Source organism: Dendrobium catenatum, unplaced genomic scaffold, assembly GCF_001605985.2.
Source record: "Dendrobium catenatum unplaced genomic scaffold, ASM160598v2 fragScaff_scaffold_621, whole genome shotgun sequence".
Taxonomy (NCBI): domain Eukaryota; kingdom Viridiplantae; phylum Streptophyta; class Magnoliopsida; order Asparagales; family Orchidaceae; genus Dendrobium; species Dendrobium catenatum.
The window spans coordinates 12,966,426-12,991,181 of record NW_021319083.1 but is presented as its reverse complement, the minus strand read 5'-3'; the positions used below and the strand labels follow the sequence as shown (position 1 = coordinate 12,991,181).

Below are 24,756 nucleotides of genomic sequence, written 5' to 3'. Positions count from 1 at the left end.
TGGAGATCGTTATAAAATTTCAAAAACAAAAAAAAAAATTAGAACTCTTGTTTAGGGTTACTTTTATTAAGAAAAAGATTTTTACAATTCACCCCCCCCCCTCTTATCGTTTAGTAATTTCAAATATTCCCATGAAGTGTTTGCTTGATTTTTCTTTAGTGGCTCTGTAATTATATTTTATGGATGTTTAAAACTTTTAAGTGCTTCCATTGATGTACCAGTTGAGGTTTATGATATGTTTATATGTAAAAATGTAAATGATGAATTGTTTCAGATGGTTATAAGATGAAAAATGTTATGTTTTATTTGTTACACTCTACAATATTGTTTTGGGGTACTGTGGGTCATTACAAAAAGAACTTAGAATTGAAATGAAAAAGACAAACCATAAGTTTTCAAAAATGCTCTGGGAATGCCATGGCGTTGGGAAGTTCTGTTTTGCTGCATTGAAATCTTTGTTTAGGAAGAAGGTTTAAGGGAGAACTATGACACTAGCTAGCGCTACCGTGGTGCTCAGCTCTCGTGTTTGGGGAATTTGGAGCATCTATAATATTTTATTGGAGCGCACAGAGCTGGAAAGGTGGGCATCATGGTGCATGGTCAAAATGATGATATATATATATATATATATATATATAAACTCATTTCCAACGCCCACCCAGCCACCTTGTTAAGAAGGACAAAGAAAAAAAGAGATGGGATTCATAGGCTGAAGCTCGGGTATTGTCCATCGGGCCAATTAGGGATTTCATAGAGCACAAGATGGACTTTTAAACTCCTATCTTCGATTTCAATTCAAAAAATTCTATAAAAAATATAAATTAAAATATATTTTTCTCTGGTTTCATAACATTTTCATTGTGCAACTTTTAGTTTATTGTCAAATGCTTTATTATGAACATTTTAACTATAAGAAGTTTAAGTTTTGCTAGTTAATTTTTCCAACACTGAGTTATTTGTACATTGAATAAATAAGACATTTCTAGCTTTCATAACGGTTCTATAAAAAAAGCTTAAAACAATGCTCTAGATATTCCATCAAAATTATGAATGAATTGGGAAAAGTCTAATGGGCAGTTTTTATACATGCAACAATGTAGACAATTTTGATATTCTACACATTATCATAATTAGTGGTTTAAGTAATAATTTCATACTGTTGCATTCAAATTGAATAACTCATGGCATGATATTGAAAGAGTTTTGAATTTTAAAATGCTATAAGTGCACTTTTTGAAATGATACAATGACCTTATATGCTTTGTTTTGGTCTCATCTTTCTTATGCAGATGTGGGAGGGATTCTCGCCAGACTAGTTGAATGTGGGTGTGAGAAGTTACTCTATTCTATTTTGTTCTGGCCCCACTTGCTGAATACATGTTTGAGATGTTAAAGAGAGTTAAAAATGGAAGTGAAATTATAAGCACACATTGAGATATCCATTTTATTCATGAATTGTATAATTTAAAATTTTAATAATTAATTTATAAATGCTATTTTGAATTGGTTATGATATATTCTAATATTTCTGAATGAAGTCTAATGAAATCAAACAAAAAAAAAAAAAACCAAGTACCAACACGATTCAGAGGGCAAGTGTTCTTTGCAACTTTGAAAATTCTCTAAAAATTATCTGTGAAAGTACATGTAATCATTTAGAATTCAAATACATGTTACTAATCACTTTTACTAATGCAAAATTCTTTTCTTATTTATTAAATAAAAAATTAATTAAATTGTTATTAATATATACAAATAGATATTGATATCTATGATGAGTCAGTCATTGAAGTCTATTGATCTAATTGTGCTCATTGTGTGATACTTTTTAACATTTTAGGAAAAGAAAAAGACCCAACACAATAATGAGATAAAGATTGGGTCTTCTAATTTAGGATAGTTAAGGTATATTTTATAATCTAGCGTTAATTTTATTTATATATTAATCATATGTTCACTAGATTATTATATATTTCATTTGAAAAATGAAAATAAAATAATATTTTTATTAGTATTATTACTTTGGGTTTGATAGTAATCTTTGATTTGTCTTGTTTATAGATGAGTTAAATGTAGAATAAGACATTCAATGGTTTCATTAGATCCTAATATGTCACATTAACATTCAAATTTTATAAGATTAAGGCTTCGATTGAGATAGCTTTAGACCACAACTTTTTCACTGCTTCTAAAATATTTTGTACTAGAAAACAATTATAAAAAGCAATAAGAAAATTGTCCCAAATGAAGCCTAAGAGGACTTAATCTAATTTGCAATCACCACTCCCTTCTTCTCTATCATTTTCATGTGAGTAAATATTCCAAAAGTGTTTGTCTAAAAATTAATTTGATGTCCTTACTTTCTAAAAAAATCCTTTAATGAGGATTTAATTCTTTGTAAATCTTGCTTGTGGTTGCAAAGAATGCAAACTCTCTTCCATCATAATTTTTTATTTATTACCTAACTTCAAGGCTATCAATTTCACTCCATTATTCTTACACTCTTCCATGGCTAATGACTAACCACTATTATTAATGCCTCCCCCAATTTGACCTACACATAATCATTTTCTCATGCCCATAAAAATGCTTTTATTAAAAAAATAATATTGCTCAAAATTTACTCTACAAAGTTGAGTTCATGAAGTGGAAGAGAGCATGAAGTTCTAAATCAAAGAAAATTTTTAACTTCTTAAATTTCAATTTTGAATTTAAATTTATATTCAAAATTTAAATTTCTAGAATTTGGTTGTTGAAAGTTTATTTGAAGTAGGGGTGTCAATTCCGGGTCACGAGTTGGATTCGGGTCGAACCCGAAATTGACCCGACAATATTTAGGTCAACCTAAACCAAACCCATTTTTTCAAACGGGTCAATTTTTCGGACCGAATCCCACCCGCTTCGAGTCTGGGTCAACCCAACATGACCCGAATGACCCGAAACCGTGAAAAAAATTGCTAGTTTTCTAGTAAAAAGGGCCAAACTCCGCTTTCTGGGCCAAAAACAGGGTGAAAACAGTCTAGACTCGGGTTTTTGGATCAAAAAATATATATATATATATAAAACCCTACCATACTATCATATTGCTCAAAATTTACTCTAAAAAGTTGAGTTCATGTAGTGGAAGAGAGCATGAAGTTCTAAATCAAAGAAAATTTTTAACTTTTAAAATTTCAATTTTGAATTTAAATTTCTACAATTTAGTTGTGGTAAGTTCATTTGAAGTTATTGAACAGGAGGGTAGTCTATCAATCTCATATCACACATATTTATACCAACTTTTAATGCCAAAGGGTGCCATGACAAAGCTAAAAGATGCCCCTTCATAGCTACATTCCAATGGTGATTTGATGCTCAAAATCAAGTGATAATCACCTCCCCCCATTTCAAAGGAAAATTCAAATAAAGAAGAGCCATCAAGCAAGCATCATGTTACATGCAAAAATGCCACTTTCCCTCAAATTGTCCCTTTGAATTTAAATATATTAAGTTTTAGTTAAGGCTAACAACCCCTTGTATAAATATGAATAAAAGTGGATGAAATTGAGCTTTTGATTGTATTTGTGCCAATTTGGTCTCCTCTCCCCTCTCCAATTGACAAACAACAACCATAAAGAGGTTTTATGACTTCCATGACACAATTGTTCGATATTTTTTTAAATGAAAAATCATATAATAAGATGTATTATATCTTGCACATCTACTACCCTTTTCCACCATTGGCTCTCAACCATTCATGAAAATTTGATACTTCCATTGTCATGGAGACAAGAGGCTCATCATGTTCGTGCTTTATCTTCCACATTCAAATCCTTTTAATGTTTATTATTTTTCTCTATCTTTCCCCTTCCCAATCATAAGAAAATCCAAAAAGAAAAAAAATAAAAATAAAAAATCTCCACATCATGATTCCATCTTCTAAAACTATTCTTCTCTATTTTTCACCTCCATATAAAAAAAAACCTCCATATCAAATCCTAATCACGCCATCTACCGTGCTCAACGGTTGAGAATTTCGATTCCATATTTTCCAAAATATTTCATCACTATAAGCTTGCACTAAGGCTTCTTTTGGGACAGCTATTTTGCTGCTTCTTAAAGATACTTTTTAGTAAAAAAATTTTAATTTTTAAACTAAAAAATTATTTTAAGAAGCAATAAAAAAATCGCCCAAACTAAGTCTTAGTCAACATTAATTACTTTCATCATGCCAACTCCATTAGTCATCAAAAGAAACCCATAAATAACCTGCATTAATTGTTCACTGATGCTCAATGTTTCTATCATCTGCACTGTGATTAATTTATTTCACATAAAAGTCAACCTAAAGCTCCTCATTATTGAATCAGCTCTTTCAAACGGATGGCATTAACAAAGAGAGCTTCTCTTGAGCAGAAAGAAGGTTAATAATCTATCCAAAACTCAATTTTGAGCATCAAACACTAAAACTTAATACAGCTTTACTAAAGCTAATCTTTATCCAGAGATAGATGTTCTAACCGTTTGATATACTACTAAATGAATGCTCTAATGAATTTTCAACACTTGTACTTTGCAGATATTTCCAAAATCTTTATGTTAAGCACACTAGTGTTAAGTTTGGTTGCAAATAAAACAACTAAAAAGATTTTTAATCTTCTGAGTTTTTTTATCAGCAACTCGGAATATCATAAAACTTTGGCAGTAACTTTTTTTTTTTCAATGTTAAATTTTTTTAGCTCTAATACTCATCTTTATGAATAATGCTTCATTTTCTTCTGAAAATATAATTTCAGCAAAAATTCAGAACTCTATTGCCTGAGTACAGTTATGGGTCTACAGCAGCTACAGGTGATTTGGATGTGAAACGATAATACTGAAGCTAACCATGATACCAAAGAAAAAGTTAAATAGATGATACAAGAATGAAATAAGCACCAGTAAGCTTTTCTCTTAAAAAAATAGATTGCAAAGCCCACTAAGATTACAACGACCATTTTTGACAAAACTGCTGATGCTTTGATGCGAAAAAGTTTACAATGTTGGCACCAAAAGCTCATGTCCAGCATAACTGTGCATAAATAAGTAACCAAAATGGTACCTTGTCAGGTTTACACTTCAATCTTCTAGCTCAGCTTCCTCTGGTGCTGATGCTGCAATTAGTGAAGCAGACTTGATCTTTCCAGCATGTTCCAATCTCATGAGAATAACACCCCTAATAAGAATTTGGGAGTGTCAAATATATGTATTAAAAGAGTAAATAGCAGTGAAGTAGATTTATCTTCCCGTTGATCACCACCTATCATGTAAATAATTAAAAGGATATACTATTTGTTGATCACAATTTGTTAATCTTTTAACTAGTAAGCTTTATTTTTAATAAGAACAAATTTCAAATTTTTAGCAATTTGTGATATTATATATACTTTTATATTCCTCGCTGTATGTCCTGTGCCCTAGCCGACATATGCCCATTCATAAGCACCTAACTCTGACATAATCAAATCTAAATTTACAGCAGATATCTGATCATAATCAAATCTAATTTTTCAGTAAACAAATGCTACCTTAAAAGCCAGATCCATGGAGGAAGAAAGACGAATGAAAAATAAAAATTGTCTGAAAAAATAAAACTGATATGTATTAATTAAAAAATAGGACTAAAAATTAATATAGGTCAGCTCAAGAGCTTTAAACGAATTTTCTCTAATTATAAAGACTAACAAGCCAGAAATTTAGCTCATTATCGTAAGGATTTATTGCATGTAAATATTGCCATCTTTTAGCCCACCAGCTCAATAGAAATTCAGGACTCTTATAATCAATTCTAATAAAATATAATGTAAGGTTGGAGACCAATTACCTAGCATAGCGTGATTGGATAGAAATATCCCGAACCTTGATTCTGTTAACAGTTCCACTTTGACTAACTAGAACAATTTGTTCATCACTTTCCCCATCTTCTGCATAACCAGAAAGAACGTTAGAAGTGTTTAAAGAGCTATAACAACATTGCAGACAATGGTACCTTCCAAGGAATATCCAACAACAAACATTGCAGCTAGCCGATCATCTGTTTGAAGCTGATTACAGAAATTATGAAAAAAAAAAAACAGAGAGAAAGTTAGAACTGAAAAAAAAAATTGCAAGTTCATAGCACAAGGAGACCATTTGAAAGCAGTAAAAATAAAAGAAGTCCTAATCTTAAATGACATTAAGGGGCTGTTTGGTATGGAGTTTATTCAAGATTTATGCTGGTTTTAACGTATATCCTGCCAAAAGGTGGAAAAGTGCCGATTAAAATCCTGCCAAATGGTGGAAAATTTCTGATTGAAATTTTTAAGTACGGAAAATCCTGGCTCCGCCCAGTTTCACGATAAATCCCAGATTTACTAATCCTATAGTGCAGCAGATTTAATAGGATTCATGTGCTGGAATAAGTCAATAAGGTTTTGCTTGGTACGGCTTTCTTCCTGCTTCATAGAATTGCTTTCTAATACAAAAATTAAAATTTTTATAGTAGAAAATCACTTTAAGAAGCAGTAAGAAAGCCGTCCCAAACAAAGCCTAAATCTACTATTGCAAGTTTTTGAAAGCTTATTAAGCAGCTACTAAGTTATGTCCTTTTTTGTAGCTATTTTAAATTTGCTGCAACCAAAGTTTCTTTTGAAACATTCTTCGATCACAATCATAGTTCACCGGCAAAATCAAACATTTAAATGATTTGGTTTTCATCCTTCTGGTTGCATTCAACTCTTTCTAATTGGGAGATTTTAGAAAATTTCCTTTATAGCAATGAATTATCATCAACTTCAGTTCTCTGATAAAAATGAATAAAAAAAATATAATTGTTTCTAATAAGAATATAAAATTACGCTAATCACATGAGAACAATTAGTCAATTTACATAAAGCTTTTAAAAAATGTTAATTTAAAGCCCACACGCTTGGACGCCAAAGAAGAAAATTAGTTGTTTAAATATTTTTGTTTATCCACCATTCTACTCATTCTTAAGTTTCCAAGAATTAGAAACTTGCAAACAATTAGTTCATGCAACTTTTACCAAGCAAGTTTTGACAAAATAAAAGAAATCCATCTGATAATGAAAATTTGCCAACCACATAGCAGTTATGCAACGAGGTGATGTGTATATCTTATTTCATTTTATTGCATTTTATCATAAACTAAATCATGCAACTTTACATGGATGTCTTTTGAATAATATTAAATAATATATAGCTCAAATCATTTTATTGTAGCTTCTTGTCAATGCACAACTTTGGTTAGTACAACCAACTACATTGTGGCCAATCTCTTTCCTCGAGTGCCAACTTCCTCACCAATAATATTAGATAAGAGGAACCATTCAATCAATATTAGTACTCATCACATTCAATTTTTTGACAGTTTCCCCCGAATATCAAAGTTGATATTATGATTACTTGTACGGTGTTGCAAAATTTTATCAGTCGTTATCACATACATGATCTATATTTTAATATATCTCAAATCGAAATGCAGCATGAGAGTGAGTTGGGTGAGGTAGTAGCTGATGATGACGAAGACAATAACATGCACGCAACAGTTGGAGGGAGAGTTCACAGTGATGCTATAAGATACAATAACCATGAACATGTAGGAGGAATGTTTAAAACAATAACTTCAGCAATTTCAAAACAATTTCACTTGTAATCTATAATTAACTAATGCATTAAATTGATCAAAGAAACCGGGTCAAAGAAGTTGCTCAACTTGATCATTTCACATTTTCTAGCAATAAAAAAAATGGTTTATGTTTTCTAATCTTACGTTTGTAAGGGGAAAGCTGATGGGGATATTGTCTATCATTGCTCATTGTTGTACTTGTATAACATGTTTAAAATTATTCATCAAATATGCTTATTAAATAATATTTAACTAGATGATGAATTTAACAAGATTTATAATTTTTTAAGCATAATTTCTAACTTCGATCAACCAAATGAGCCCTAAAGGAGTTTATCATTTCTTTCTTTCATAATTTTATGCAAGTCAAGGAAAGTCTAGGCCAAGCGAGAAAAAATAAATATGCTGTTTGCAAATAACAGCGTGAAACACCTAATGGGGCAACATCAAGCTGTGGATTGCTTGATGACAAGCATGCTATGATGCACCGACACTTCTCCTCAAAGAAGCGTGCAATATTCAAAACGTATCCGATACGACACGTGTCGGAGGCGTGTCAGACACGCCGAAAACATGTCTGATTAAAAAAATATTAAACATAAATTGGACACAAATGTCCGACATGCGTGTCTTAAATATGTTTTGAATTTTTTAAAAATATAATTTCTTGTATTTAAAATTTTTATTTATTTAAAATATAAAAAACAAAATTTGTTATTTTCTATCCACAATACTAAATCGATTGCCGTACTCAATACCTCATTCATCAAATATTATCATTTTCATTTTATATGGCGAGTCATGACTTTAGTCACACAAAAAAGTCTGATGTCATCTCAACATTGACATATGACGTCGTTATAATATCAATATTTCAAAATCATCTCAACATCAAAGTAAGACATTGTCTTGACATTGATGCTCGATGCTGGCAATTTCTACACCTACAACGTGACACTCATCTTTGTTCGACGTCATCTTAACATCGATGACCAACGCCCTCTCAACATCGATGACCAACGCCCGATACTTATTGCAAAACATCGATGTCCGACTCTCGACATCAATATTGTCTCCTCTCTCAATGCCTGATACACAGCATCGACAACAGACTTCGACGTCTTAATATTAATAATTTTAACAACAAATTCTAGTTAAATGACTTATTAGTTCTAAATTATTTTTAATATTATACTTTTTAAATATAAAAATTATAATACATTGTCCAACCCGTGTCTGTGTCTTATATTTTCAATAATTGACGCGTTTCGTGTCCATGTTTGCGTATCATAGCAAGCATGTAACGGTGCCAGTTTTTTTACCATTAAATTTGAAAGCAGCATGCACAGAAGAGCAATATATAGAGTAGTATCATAAATATTTAGCATTAGCATTCCCGTTGCATAACATGCATTCTAAGAGGTGCAAGACAGCCACCACAAAATTGCCTGGAAGACAAGTTCCAGTTCTGCTGGCTGTCCTGCTAGTTTATAAAGTGTTACAGAACACTTCAAAGTTAGCCAAGTTATAAGTGAGCTCGGACTAATCAAGCATAAGATGCTACTTTGCACCTGTAACTGGACTATGCCTAAAGACAATCTGAAATATTACAGAAAAATGCTACACAAGGAACTTAACCTGGAAGGTCATATTTAGGCTACACAAAAGATATTCATACAGCTTAAACTGGACTTTAAAATTTCCATCATAATCAACCTAAATTCAAGACAGAATTTGATCTAAATATTAATGAAAGATAATGCATACCAGCATTCTCAGAGCTTGAACAAGCTCAATAGCAATAAAAACACTCAATAGGCAGTACTAAATAGCTGTGATAACAACTGTAAAAATACCAATTTACACAAGCTAAAAAGTCGGCAAAATTCTTTGCTTTATGAAAATAATTAATAGTATCTCACGTTCATTTAACATTTTAAGGAGAAGTTAAAATCCTTTTTTTGGGCATTTATTGTAAAACAGAACGCTGCTGCCCCCTAAATTATGTCTCTCAGCTCCAAAGTATAAGGAAAGGTAAGAAAATATGCGTATAATATTGCAAGTCATACATGACCAAAAATGCTTGAAGAGAAGCATATTTTCATCACTTCCTCCTACATAAAATTTATCAATAACATAAAGTTTCTACGTTTAGATGGGGCTTACTATGATATGAATTATATATGACTAAGAGTAACTTGTACCTTATAGCCAATCAACCCCACTGATCTAAATCTTGACAAGCGAAATTCACTTAGAGGTACCCGCTTCCCATGACCACTTTCAGATAAAAAGAGCAGCCATGGAGGACTTATATCTCTGCCCCTGCTAAAAATACAAAGAAATCCGATAGCAAACAAGATAAGTGTCAGATATGCTGTTGGGAATGCACAGTGACTAAAGCATGCCTGTCACAGAACAATTGCAGTACAATAAACAAAAGCAAACTATCAATTGTAATAATAAACCTTGCATCTTGTGCAAGGTGTAACACCAGATGTAGATGCATTCTTGGAATGTATTATCTTTGAGCAAAGAAATTCCGAAGAAAAAAAATCTTAATAAGTTAGTGAATCTACGAACTACCATAAAAATTCACCTGCTACCAGGAATGTCAGAAGCTCTTGGAAAATCTTTCCGCATCCCAGAAGGTATTATGTCCATGGATGCAACCTTGTCCCCTTCTTTTAATCTCATGGAGTTTACACCTCTTGTTTTCCTCCCAAGAACACGAAGCTGGTTCAGATATAACAATATCATCACATAGAAGTGAAACAATCAAAACTATTTTTATGGATTACAAAGCAAATGATTTTGAAAAATACAAAGCCAGGCAAGGCATTGTTCTTTAATTATGCTTGCACATTAATTCTTCCAATTCAAAGACAACTCAGAAAATCAACCTTCAAGGATTAAGAATTACTTTTGCTGATGTAACATACGAAATTTGAAAGTAGAATGAAGTTTACTGAAGATAAAAGATGCCTTCAATTGAAAAGTACAGGATAGAAAATAGTTATCTAGGAAAAAACTTAAATTAGCTTATTAGCTGGAGAGATGATTTTCATAATAGAGAATATTTCCCTCTTTATATAGTACCTTTTATATTTACTTTGTTTTCCAATTTATAGGCACTTCTCTAAATTAATATATACACAACAATTTTTCTCTTTTCAACATGATATCAGAGGTGATAATTTGATCCTAGCTTTCGTCTCATCCCCTTCTTCTGGTTTAAATCAACCCTGCCTGCTCACTCGCCTAATTTCACTGTTCTGACCAGCCAACGCTTATATAGTGTGCTTGTTTCCCAACCTGACTAATTTTATCTTATCGTGCTTTTCCAAGCCCTTGGCCACTGCTTCTCTCTCATTTCACTGCAACAACACATATCCTTTGCACCAACTCATAAGGAGGTGACATATGGTCCGTCACCATTCCACTTGATTGTGATGCAATCTTTAATATGAATTGGTCGATTGTCTTGAAACCTTCGAAAAGATGCCGACTACTCAATAACAATATTTATCTCAACAACTAAACTGTCTGAGATGCAGAAATAACACTTTCATTGGTTCAAACTTTGCCAGTTTCCAATACCTGCAGCTTAAGTCTTGTAAAACCCAAACTATCCTTCAAATAAAATGGCCAAACTATACAAAGAGAAAAAATAATCATTAATCTTAAGAAAACATTGAGCATACCACAAATATGTTTAGCCCAATATCACAATATTAGGTAACGATTTTCACTATAGAACTTGTATTGCAACTTTAGAATTAGTCCAAAATGACAGTTTTCTTATAACTTTTACCCAAATCCTTCTTGCCATGGAACCTTACCAGATTACAGGAACAAATGGTGACCATCCCGCTTTGTGAAGCAATTGCAACGAGGTCATCATGTGCACAGTGTCGAACCCATTTAAGCTCATCACCAGGTGTCTGTCATGTTGAAATAGATAAGCATGAGCTGCATTTCAGGGATATAGCTGCAATACTTTAAACAAAAATGAGAAAACAGAAAAAGCCAAAATGGGATGAACCAGTTGGATTGCAATTATCCCTGTTGCTCTGATTGTTGAAAAAACATTAAGAGAAACTTTCTTGATATAGCCTTTCACAGTCAGCATAATTAGGTATTGGTCTTCAGCAAATTCACTAACAGGAATTATAGATGTAATTCTTTCTCCCTCAGTCAATGATAGAAGCTAGCCACCAAAGAAAAAAAATAAAAAATTGGTGTTGGAAAAGAACTATCACACTACTGAATAATAATTTGAAGAGCATATTCTACTTTAAGGCACCTGCACCAAAGGTGTTCCAGCTGCAGTCCTTGAGCACTCTGGAATCCTGTAGGCAGGTGCGGAATAAACAATCCCGTGATCACTGCAACACAATATTACACATAAATGCTCAGTAGTTCTCAACTACTACTGAAGAAGTAATATCCATCAATGATGAATTCAAGGTAACAGAATTCTGTCTCCTTTTTTTTATTTAACAGCAAGGTAACTTTTTTTCTATTAGAGGCATAACTGGAAGGGTCAAAAGGCAATTGCTTAATGACATAATAATGGTAACGCAAGAGAGAATTGATGTAGGCAGGGGGGGGGGTGGTTCAAAACATTTTGTATTATAATTTTGAAGAGTTCTAGGTCCTCTACTAGAATCAGCTCATTAATGTCTAGTAGAGAATCTTTTCAGCTCATAATGTGTCATTATTTGGTTCATTCCCCCTCTCTCTCTTTGGCTCTTTGGTTTCCCCCTCCTTGATTCTTCTTCCCATGGCTAGTTCCTCCCCTGTGTCTCTTCAGTTTTCCTGCTTGGTGGCTGTCCCGATCCCCCTTGGGCTGCTGGTTCTGGTTCCCTATGTGCCTGTTCCGGTTCCCCTTGTGCCCCTTCAATTCACCCCCTGGCTGCTTGACCCGTGGCTGATTTTCTTGGTTTCTTGTGTGGCTTTTCAATTGCTGTTTCTGGAATTTACTGTGGTTGTTCGGTTGCTGTTTCTGGATTAAATGAAGGCCTTTTTAATTGGTTTAATTGGAGATACTTAGGGTTGTTTGGCTGCCCTCTTTCCCCTATAAATAAAAGGTGTTTTGTATGAAAAAAAGAGATTTTTAGTGAGTTATGAGATTGCTTTTTGGAGCCTAAACTTGCGGGTTTCTTCGTGGAAAAGCTTGCGAGCTTGTTCCATTCCTCTCTTCTTCTAAGAAAGCTTGCGAGCTTCTCCTCCTTCGTCTCAGCTTCTTATCTCTTTTGTCTCTCCGCAAGTTCCCTTCCAATTGTATCATTCTTCTCAATCCAAGAAAGCAAGTTTATGTGTATGTTTATGTTTGTGTTTGTAAGCGTCAAAAGTTGAAGTGTCCTTTCTATTATGATATAAAGTTTTAATTTGTCTTTTTTCGTGTATTTTCTTATTATCCTAGGAAGAGTTTCTATTGCTTGCAAAAATTACGCTTTCTCCTAATTTCTTGCTTGCATCAAGAATTTAATATTTTCATATATTTAAACCCTTAAAAATGTCTAAGCATCAAAGAGTATAAACTTGATTAGAGAGCTATGAAGCAACTCCCTGCCTGATCAAGGTTGCACAAAGTAGCAATGACTATTTCTAGATGAGTTGCAAGACAGCATTTGTAATGCTGAATGATACAACGAACTTTTCATCTAAAAAGAGCTATTGAATGAACGCATAAATAATACTAAAAAAGGAAGCTCTCAAGAATGTCAATACATCAATAAAATGACAAAAGACGTTGGGCAGTATGTAAAGTCATAAAAAGATATTTTATCTGACATCTTCTAAAGGAAATATCAACAAAAGATGTACTTAGGTGCAATATTAGGTAAGTAGTAACTCAGAGTAAGCACAGCATTGCTCAGAAATTGGCTAAAGAGCGGGGTCTTCAAGGCCAAGAAGAAGACCGAGCTAGCAGTGAGCAATAAAGCAAAAGCAATTGAAAGGACCTACGAGCTATATATAAAAAAAATTTCATAAAAAAGGTTTAAAATTGTACAATTGGGTAATGACATATTTTTTGTTCGTGAGGCAAACCGTAAGCCTCAAGACGTTTTAGGCATAACCCTAAAAATCTAAAAATTGCATAAGTAAAAATAAATGTTAAAAATGAATTTTTATATAATACCCAAATAATATATTAACTTTCTATTGAACTATGAAGTAACAAATTATTTGCACAAAACATAATGTGACAAGTGATAAATTGTGCGAAATAGAATTGAAATTTGAATATTATAAGAGCAAAACAACATAAAATATAAGAGCTACATAAAAGTATTATATAACATCAAATTCAACTCTAAATTCCATTTTTCTTAGTTTCCTTCTCGCCCACATTTAATTTCTAAAGAAAATTGAAATAATTGTCAACAACTCAGAAACCATCTGCACTGTCATCGCTAAGGGGTGCTTTATTTTAGTCTTCATTATAACAAATTGTTCTATCTTGTCTCATCCATTGGAGTCCAATGTTGTAATAACCCATATTTTGACCCAATCAAATAATATTTCAGAAGTTATTATAAGTCAAATTTATAAATCATCTTCGCCATAATATAAATATTAAAGTGCTTTATTTATAATAATTTCCTCATAATTTTAGGGGCAGTGCAAAAAATTGACACTTTTAGAACAAGTGGGATTTTTGGGAACGTTAGGTGTCCACTTTACAAATCAAATTCACTAGTGTCCTCTAGACACGTGATAATTTATGAATATTTTTCTATAATTTTTAGAGCTCCGAGTTCACAGGGATTTCAATTTTCAATATATAAAATAATTTATATGAACTTCAAACTCCTTACAAAGGCAAAGGTGCAAGACAAGAGAGCAAAGAGTTTGTGTTTTTGATGTGATAAGAAGTATGCGCCAGGTTAGCGGTGCAATGACTGCACACTCTAGGTCCTTACGGTTGGTGAGGAGGAGACCGACAACAAGGAGTTGGGGGAGGCAGCAGAAGCATGAGGAGAGCACCTACACCTTGAAGATTAGGGGACAGATCATGGAGAAATCAGTGGTGGTCACCTTTGTCTCAAATTAGGGTGTGGAAAAGTTGGGATTGAAGTTGGTGGATATAAGGACATCTGCTTAGGGCCCAACATATCTTGAAGAAAAAGGCTAATGAGCACATGAGAGAAGTACACTTCGAGCTATGAGATATGGTTACTTGAAGCTGAGACCCTATCAACAAAAGACATTAGCCAAAAGGAGGAATGAGAAATTGTCCGCACAATACTTTGGGGATTATGAGATTTTGGAGTGCATTGGAGCGGTGACCTATCGATTGGGATTATCATCTTCATCAGCATTGCACCCATTTCATGTCTCACAGCTAAGGCAGGCGATAGGAGATTATACACCATCTTTGCTACTCCCGACTTTAACAGAACACATGGAGGTCATTCTAGAACCCCTGGAAGTAGAAGGGGTGCGCCAAAGGAAAATATGAGCACAAAAGGTACTAATTAAGTGGACAAATTTGTTGAAGTTCAAAGCCATATGGGAGTCATACAAGATGATAAGGAGATCATTTTCATCCTTCCACCTAGAGGACAAGGTGCATCTTTGGAGGGGAGTATTGTTACGCCATGAGGGGGGCCACCTGGCCGACCCAGACTAACCCAACCAAATCGGCCCAAGCCAGCTCAGTCAACTGGCCTAGCCCTTTGGCTGGGCAGAACCAGGGGCAACAGAGGGGGAGTTTTAAACCCCCCCCCCCCTCGGGGCCTAGGGGAGCTATTATTCATTATGTAGTGAGGAGGGATCAAGGGAGAGCTATTTAAGAAGGTTTTCAAATTATGTTTATGCTATTTACGAAGGTTTTAATTGTTTAGGCAGATTTTTTAATTGCATTTACACTGTGTAGAAAGGTTTTACCTATTTAGGAAGGTTTCCTAATTGTATTTATGGTGTTTAAGAAGGTTCCAATTGTGCTTAATGTATGTGAGGGGAGTTTTGTCTAGGGTTATCATGAGATATGTGCTGAAATTATTTTCTAAGTTTAGTGTGAATTTCCTAACGTGGCAAGGGTTTGTGAGAGAGTCGATCTATCTATCGAGTAATAGATCAGTTGTACCTTTCATTATTGTTGAAGAAGTAATAAAAAAATCAGCCCCCATATTTGTCTTCATGCATTTTTTTCTATCTATTTTTTTATTTTTACTTCCAAGACGCATCTCATGCATATTACTTTTTTCAAGTAGGTTTGAAGCAAAAAAATCCCTCTGCCTTAAAACATAAGAGAATATGCCCGCAACACAAATAATCATTTCACACCAGACATTGCAACCATAAGCATGAAGAGAAAAAACATAATCCTAGCATATCTAAAAGATTACAATTATAGTATGCTGGCTTAAGTGGCCATGACATTATCATTTGATGTGTTATTTTATTGTGAAATACAAATTGATTTAAAGTTTATTCTAATGGTGATTTCATTAGTTATTTGTAAGTTAAAGCTTTTATTTTTTTTATATTTCATATTGTTAAAGATTTATGAAGACTTACTAAATGATTACTGTTTGTTTTGAGCCAAACATATTATTCACGATGTCCTGAGATCTAATGACATAAATATTCTACTTCTTGAGGTGAGATGATACATCATTGCATCAAAGAGGAACCTAAGTTATTTTTATAATTTTTACAATTTCTCCTAATGAGGATGGCTGAGGCAAGCTTGCGGGTAGAGGGAAAAGCCAAGACAAATGTTGAGATGAGCAGTTGTTCAGTAGTGTGTTGCGGTTGAAGGACCCATCTAGAACCTTTCTTGGTTGGATTCTACAGCTAAGGAGAGACGGAAGCAATAAGGGGAGATGAGTAGTGCAAATCCGAAAAAATGTCGATCGTAAGCGTTGCACGCATTTCGATGTACCGCAATGAAATTTAGGCGCATTTTCAAAGTTGTCGGATTTCAACGAAAATAATTTTATAAAATAGTATATTAAATTTTGATTGTAACGATATAAAAAACTTATAATAAATTTTGCACGAAATCGGAATTAAAAATCGTTGCAGGTTATTAATATAAAAAAATAACTTAATAACCCTTTTTGTTTTATATGAAAATAAGTATTAAAGGGGGGAACTTAGGTCTTTGAACTCTCCCATAAAGGGACCATTCGGTCCCTTTCATTCTCACACCATTTGTTTGGCCGAGCGCTAGGGAAGGCGGGGAAAGGCGACGGGTGCGAGGGAGACGGTGGGGAGAGGTGGTGGTTTAGAGAGAAATCAAAGGGGAAGGCTTAGGGAGGAAGAAGGTAAGTTCCTAAACAAATATTTCCTTCTTTTCGCTTAGATTTCTTAAGATGAAAATTTTAGAGTTTCTGCAAAACCTTATGTATTTCAAAAAGAATGTTAGGGAAAGTTTGGAGAAGGTTTCAAACCATGAAAATGTAAATTTTCCCAAAAATTTGTAGGGTTTCAAAAATTAGGTTTTTCCAAATATTGATTTTTATGAAAATTTCTTAACAAATATTATTCCTAAGGATCTTAGAAAGGTTCTATTGGTGAAAATTTGGAATTTTTCACAAAACATCATTCTTTCTAATTTTTAATTAAATTAAATCCGAAATTTTTATGTCAAATTATTAGTTTAGGGAAAGGGGAGGGTTTTACATGCAAATATGATGAAATTGATAAAATTTTGGTTTCCAAATTTAGGGCTTTAGGTTATATTCGAAAATTAGGTTTATTTTAAATTAATTTAGGCATTAGCAATAGGTTAATTTGGGTAAATAGTGAAGTTATATAAAAATAGAGAGAGAGAGAGAGAGAGAGAGACTAGGGTATATTTAAAAGAGAAGAAGAATTAAGTTAGATTATAAATGAGAAATTATTTCATATAGGTGATAATCTTTTGGCCTCGAAGGAAGGAGTATGAGTGAAGAAATCAGATCCCTCGAATCAGGTGAGTACTCATGTTTTAATTATAGCAATGACATTTATTTTCCTTACACTTGATGCATCAAAACTTTATTATTTAATCATTCATTATTAATGTTACATGCTTTCTCTTTCTTAAAGACAAATGATCATGTTATTATTTAATTGTTCAATTCATTAAATACAATAATATGTCTTTTATTATATATTATCATGATGTTCATTATAAAATTCAATGTTACATAATACGGATAATGTAAATGACATGATTGATATATAATGTTTGCATGTGCATATTGAAAGATAGAACTCACCCTCTTATGATCCTGGCTGGGGATGTTGTACCCATGCACATTAAAAAAGAGAAGGTTATGGAAAAGGAAAAAGAAAAAAAAAAGTAAAGGAGTACCTTCATTGGTAATAAATTAGACGGTGGCTCCTGTGACGGTTGTACTATATATGAAAATGAGAAAATATAAATACATATATGACGAATGTAAATTGATATGATATGACATGTATTTATGATTTATGCATAATATTATACATTTAAAGTCTTGATGAAATAAATGATATGTTTAAATGAAATAAAATTTAAGATATGGAATGAAAAAGTGACATCAAATATATTTCTTCTACTGCCTTGAGTTACTATAATTTAGAAGTATGTGATGCTCGTTAAGCTTTGAATTACTTTAGTTGTTGTAACAATTTTTCAGGTGTAACTTAATAATCAAAATGAGAAGAAGAAAAGAAAATGTATATCGTAGATGTCATGCAACCAACGAGAGGTATTGACTAATATATTTAATTTGCTTCAAATTTGAAGTTTTAGTTGCTCTTTCAATGTACTGGAAATAGATTTAGAAAATGAGATTATGATTTTTACCGTCCGACCGTCTGTTCCCGCCTCAGTAATTTGAGCCCCCAGGTAGGGTCGTAACAAGTAGAATGCTGAGAAGGAAAACTATAGGATTCTTGCAAGCTGTATGGAGACCCGAATGGTTGGAGTGAAGGCAGGCCAACAGGTGGGAGGCAGATTCTGAGCGCAGAACTATAAAAAGACAAGGATTGCTGAGAGAAGAACCCTTTAGCAATGACATGAGGTTATGCAACAAGAGCACCATTGATATGCATTTTAGAGGCCAAGAAGTGAGGCACCTTTAGAGTAGGTGTAGACTCCCAATGGGAAATATAATAGAGGAAACCAGAAATTTTTATTCATACAATTTGATTACAATATGGGCTATTTATACTACTAGGATAGACCAAATTTATAAGATAGACATGATCTACCGAATACATAACTTAAAATAAAATAGATAGACTCGATCTACCTTACCAAAAGGACAAAAAAAAAGTAAAGCTCATTACATATTTGTAGACCACTTTTTTATATAACTGATCTTGACTATTTTGGAGTTCTACTTATTTGTAAGACTAATGATTGTTAGTTGGTCCTTCATATTAGTGGCTCATTCTTTACAATTTGCTTGTATCATTTTAAGATCCAATGAAATATATTAATGTTTAGCACCTCCAGGTAAGTTTACTTAAACACTAAACAAAGAGAACCCAAATACAAGAATATTCAAGTTGAGTTTGGTTCAACTTGGAGAACGTTTACCCTAAGATTTATCTAAGAGTTTTTTAACCTCAAGTACCTTCTAAACTTCATAGGAAAAGGTTTTGGAGCCTTAAGAAACTCCAAGGCAAGCCCAATGAAAAGGAAAAAAAATCCCTAAAAGTGTCATTCAATTTTTTTAAAATGTTTTGAATTCAGCAAAAGATGAGAGAAACAACCTATGGCTTAGAAAATCAAATTGGATTAATTTTTGGTGTTGAATGTTGGCCATTAAATGAGAAGCATAATACTAAGTTAAGCATTGCAGAGATGAGGATGCTTAGGTGTATGAGTGGCTTTACCCTTAAAGATAGGATACGAAATGAGCATATACGTGAAAAGGTTCGAGTAGCTCCAGTGGAAGATAAGATTAGAGAGAGTCGCCTTAGATGGTTTGGTCACATGAAACGGAGGCCTTCTGATGACCCGGTTAGGAAAGTTGAGGTATTAGATTTGACTTATGTTAAGAAAGGTAGAGGTAGACCTAAAAAGACTTGGTTAGAAAATATTAGAAATGATCTTTCTTTATTAGATTTAAATGAGAATTTTTTATTTTTTATAGATTCAAATGAGAATTTTACTTTTAACGGGGCACAATGGAGAAAAAGGATTTATATAACCGACCCCACGTAGTGGGACAAAGGTTTGATGTTGTTGTTGTTGTACTGATTTTTAGAAACACATAATAGTTGATTTTTGCATTTTTGGGGAGTTTTCCACATTTAATTATGAATTTTTCGAATTTAGCAATTAGTGTTTTCTTTTACTTGCCTTAAATTTTGAAAAAAATACAATGATGTGTTTAGTTGTATGAATGCAATGCACACAATTAATGAATGTCGAATCCAAACCCGATAATCCAATGATATTGTTGTCAATTTCTTCCCATTGTGACTAAGCAATTACCCACAATAAAGACTATGAGTCAATCGGTGATGACAAAGATAAGAGTTAGGTTTCAAAGCAAAACTCAAAGGAGCTGCTCAGCTCTGAATGAAACTGATGTGAAACAAACCCGTTCAGGAGTTACTTTGAAGAAATTAAAGAGAGTAGATTTAACAAAATAATCCAAAATAAAATTGTCACTTAAAGCAAAAGATTGATCCTTGGAATTCGTGATTTTTAACTTGCTTAGGCAAAGACAAAGCCGATTCCCAAACAATTCAAGAAAACGCAAAGAGAAATTGTAAAACTACGACGATACACAAGAATCCATGATTTAATAATGAGAACTTTCACCTTTGGAGCCCATACGCTCAACTAGTCTAGGCTTTAGTGGAAGAAGAGCCTCCACATTAGAACCGAGGTCACTCCAAGGAAGAAGGAGCCAAAGATCGTCGTTCTTGGATAGGTGGCCGGAGCGGTGGAGGATGATGGTCATCCGATGATGATCCAACGTCCCTTTGATCTTTTCTCGTCGATCACATCAACTAATGTGTACTGGATACGGTCGATGTAATCTTCAATAGTGCCGTTGAAATCGAAGCCCACGTCAAAGAACGGTGATTGGAGGATGTCAACTTGATCTCGATCGTCATGCACAAATCCAAAGTTCCATTCCGGTTCCGCCATGCATCCTTGCCGGACGGGAACGAAACACCCCAAAGGGAAAAGAGGGAGAGCTAGCCGTGAGCTAGGGGAAAGAGGGGTTCACGGGTTTGAGAGGGGAGAGGGGCGGGTGAAGCTATGGGAGAAATAAACAAAAATCTGAATTTTAATTCAGATTCCAAGTAAGGGCTGCAGCTTTAATTTCAATTTCACATAAGGAAAGTTTCCTTACTTGAATGGGAATAAGAGGCAACGTTTTGAATTTCAAAATGGCTTTAAAATTCAATTATGACACTTGCCTCAATTCTAGGGTTCAATTTAGGAAAGCAATCAAAGTCTCATGAGAGCTTTGAATTTCAAATTCCAAACTCCAAGAGGGGCCGACGGGTGGAGAGGTGGGGAAGGAAAATTGGGGAAGAGGGGGCGGCGGCTTGGACGAACTTTCAGGTGGTGGTGGCCGGCGGCCCAAGGTGGCCGGTGGCAAGGGGCTTGGGGAAGAGGAAGGCGGCGGCTGGAAGGGAGGGAAGGGAGCCGGCGACAAGAGAAAACTTGGGATTCCAACGGGAATTCCACTCTCCAAAATTGCTTCAATCCAATCTCCACGACGACGAATCAAGCACAAGAACTAACGAACGAAAATTAGCAGAACAAGAAGACCTAAAACTCACAAAGAAATCTAGCTTCTCCTAAGAACTCACTAAGAGATCGTGGAGGTTTGCACTCACAAAGAGAACAAGAAATGTCAAATTTTCATTCATCCAAAAACTAAACTATTACATAAGAAAAGGGTCATATAAATAGGCCTCAAAATGACAAAGAAAGCAAAAAACTAAAATGCCCCTTGGGCTACAATAGCTACCAATTACCCATGAGGGCAAAAATGGAAAAACATAAAATAAAAATAAACTACTACATAAAATGATGAAAATACATATCATGATCGTGGTCGTCGATCTCCGGCATCTCCTGAAGGTACATGTGTCGAAATCGCTGCTGATGTCCCCATCAGAAACTAGTGTCTACAAGCTTTCACAACTACCAACAATCCAAAAAGGAGAACCTAGGGCTTGTTTCTAAAATTTAAAAAGTTGTACCTCACTGAAGGTATTGTCAAATAGTGAAACAATGTAATACCTTTGTCCAGTATATACAAAGGCAAGTAATGCAAGAACTCCCTCCTACGATATGTAGAATTGTGTTGGGTGTCCGCAATCCAACCAACCTGCCAAAGTTGGTGGACATGAAAGTGGAATAAAGGACAGAAGACACCTATTATGCTGGTGAATAGCTCCCTGTGTATGGATATCTCCATGCATCTCCCCTCTTTATCTTTCAGATTTTCTTGCCCTATTCCTCTTGCTCACAATCTGTTAAAACGAGGGCGTAGAGTTACATCATGATCTTACCCTCATGTTGTTATGGATCGATGGCTAAGAAGCCGAGAGAAAGCACCTAATAGCTTAAAATTTTTGTCTTGGCATAGAGTTGAGGGTAAAGAAGCAAGAAAGGACTATATGCCTACCACTCCTTGCATCTACAGCCATCCAATTAAGCCAAAATTATTGAACTTATAAAAGCATATAGGACTAAATGGAGATAAGAAATTCTAATTCAAGCCCAAGCTAGACTGGTGAACCAATTGGAACATTTTTGGCTGGATTTGACTTAATTTAGTTGATTTGAGACTGAATCAAATAAACAAATTCAATTATATCAAATCAATTGGTTTGCTTTAGTCAATTCAAGTCGGTTCGAGTCAAAACATTATCAAAGAAGACAAATGCGCTCGAATGAGTTGTAAAAAATAGCACTTATATAGCTTGCAAAGATTATAAGAAGCTTAGAGATTTTCAAAGCAAAAACTAACATAAGATAGGTAATACCTTCCAATAATTTATATAAAATGGTATTAGGAAAGGAGAAAAAAAGATTATATTAAATAATTAAAAATAAGCCATCTAAATGCTAAGCTAGACATATAATAAATAATGATAAAACGAGCACTGTGATTAGTTAAAGATGAAAGTACCAAGAAAAGAAGAAAATCAAGTAAAAATTGGCATCACAAGAAAAGTTAGCAAATTCAAGTACTAGACTCATATGATACATGTAAGCACAAATTACTTTAAGTACTTTTGTTTCCTATCATGCAAAAGCGCAAAAAGAGTGCATTTATACTTCTAAACTATGATGGACAAACCCGGACACGACAACTTGGAGATGACACGCCACAGACACGAGACACATCAATTATTAAAAATATAGGACACAGATATGGGTTAGACACAATATTATAATTTTTATATCTTAAAAATAGTGTATAGAAATTGAGTAAACATAATATTAAGAATAGTTGAGAAATAATAAATCATTTAACTAATATTTATGCTTAAATGATTAATATTAAGATTTCAAGAGTTGAGCATCAATGTCGTGTTTTAAGCGAAGAGAGAGGAGATGACAATGCTATCAAGAGTTAGGCATCGAGTGTCAATATTGAGACAACATCAATCATCTATGTTGAGACGATGTTGGTCAAATATGAGATGTCGAGACGACGCAGGGGAATTATCATGGGGGTAGAAATTGCTAGCGTCAAACTTTGATTTTCAAATGATTTTGAAACAATGATGTCGTGATGACGTCAGACAATAATGTTGCGATTACAACGGACGTTGTTGTGAATCCCTAGCTACGCTCTACAGATAGAAATGAAATAATATGTTCGAGGAATGGGGTATTGAGTGAGGGCAATTGATTTGAGGTTGTTGAGAGGAAATAAAAAAAAATTAAGTTTTTATTTTTTTAATAAATAAATTTTAAATATAAAAAATTATATTAAAAAAATCATAAAATATTTAACACACGTGTGTCCAATTTATTTTCAATATTTTTTTAATTCGACATGTCATCGTCGTGTTTGATATATATCTGAGGCATGTCAGACGTGTCATGTCCGATATGTGTCGGACACGACATACCTCATTGAAGAGAAGTATTGATGCATCATAGCTTCTAAAATATAGTAAATGTATTTGATGAAGTATATTGCATATTTATGGGAAAAACTCCTTTAAGTCTCATTTTGAAATGCTGAGAATGGATTTTAAATAAAAATAAATTTAATACTATATATTTTAATTAAATTATACATATTCTTCATTCTAAAATGTATAACAAAACTAATAAAATACACACATGTCAAAATCTATTTAATGCTTGTCCCATATTTTACTAAGATCATACGCTTGAATATTTTCCATCTATTATATAAAGGGAGATTTACATACATAGAATTCAAAATTTTATCATATATATAGTTTTAATACCTAAACTTCACTATATAGATAATATACAACCTTCTGATAGGAAACACTTGGATTTCCAAGTGTTTCACACCAAAACCAAATGGATCCAAGGGAAAACTGCTGTCCACAGCAGAAAAACAGCCAAAATACAAGAAAATCTTAGAGTAAAACGTAGGAGAGCACGTAGGAAATGATGCAAACACTTTTATTTCGTTAACGGATGAAAAGCACTTGCAAGATACAACTTTCCTTCAATTCGAGAGGAAGGAAAAACTCTCCGACAATCTCCGGCAAAGCCAAGAGCCAAACACACCAAACCCTAGATCTCAAGATAATTCAAATTCAAGATGACCAGCTAATTCCCCCCAAACTCCTAATTATACAAAATTAATCATAAAGGACAATCATAAACTTCCTAAAACAGCCTTTCACGTTCAAAATTTCCCTCCTAAACTCCCCCTCTCAAGCCTACGTGGATTCACGGCTCACGGCAGAGCCGTTTCCGCCCAGGCGGGCTCCCTCGCGTCCGTCTCGCGTAGACGCGGACCGGTCCCTGCTGGACCGGTCCAACCGGCCCATCCTGGGCCGGTCTAACATTACCGCCATCCCAAAGAATCACCTTATCCTCAAGGTGAAAATCTGGAAACTGCTGTTTCGCCATCTCGTATGGCTCCCACGTGGCCTCGTAGTCAGGAAGGTTCTTCCACTGGATCAACACTTCCT

General features: G+C 34.0%; 1 protein-coding gene across 1 annotated transcript in view; it reads right to left on the bottom strand.

Moving 5' to 3' along the window:
- Window positions 1-4,856: 4,856 nt before the first annotated feature.
- LOC110112466 (DNA gyrase subunit A, chloroplastic/mitochondrial) overlaps window positions 4,857-24,756 on the bottom strand; it is a 111,757-nt gene continuing 91,857 nt past the window's right edge. Inside the window, exons 28-35 of the mRNA XM_028694993.1 lie at window positions 11,951-12,032; window positions 11,690-11,854; window positions 11,487-11,588; window positions 10,244-10,380; window positions 9,849-9,969; window positions 6,008-6,062; window positions 5,843-5,942; window positions 4,857-5,194 (exon numbers count right to left, since the gene is read on the bottom strand). Coding sequence (XP_028550826.1) covers window positions 5,098-5,194; window positions 5,843-5,942; window positions 6,008-6,062; window positions 9,849-9,969; window positions 10,244-10,380; window positions 11,487-11,588; window positions 11,690-11,854; window positions 11,951-12,032 — 859 coding nt within the window. The 3' untranslated portion in view covers window positions 4,857-5,097. The remainder of the gene's footprint in view (window positions 5,195-5,842; window positions 5,943-6,007; window positions 6,063-9,848; window positions 9,970-10,243; window positions 10,381-11,486; window positions 11,589-11,689; window positions 11,855-11,950; window positions 12,033-24,756) is intronic.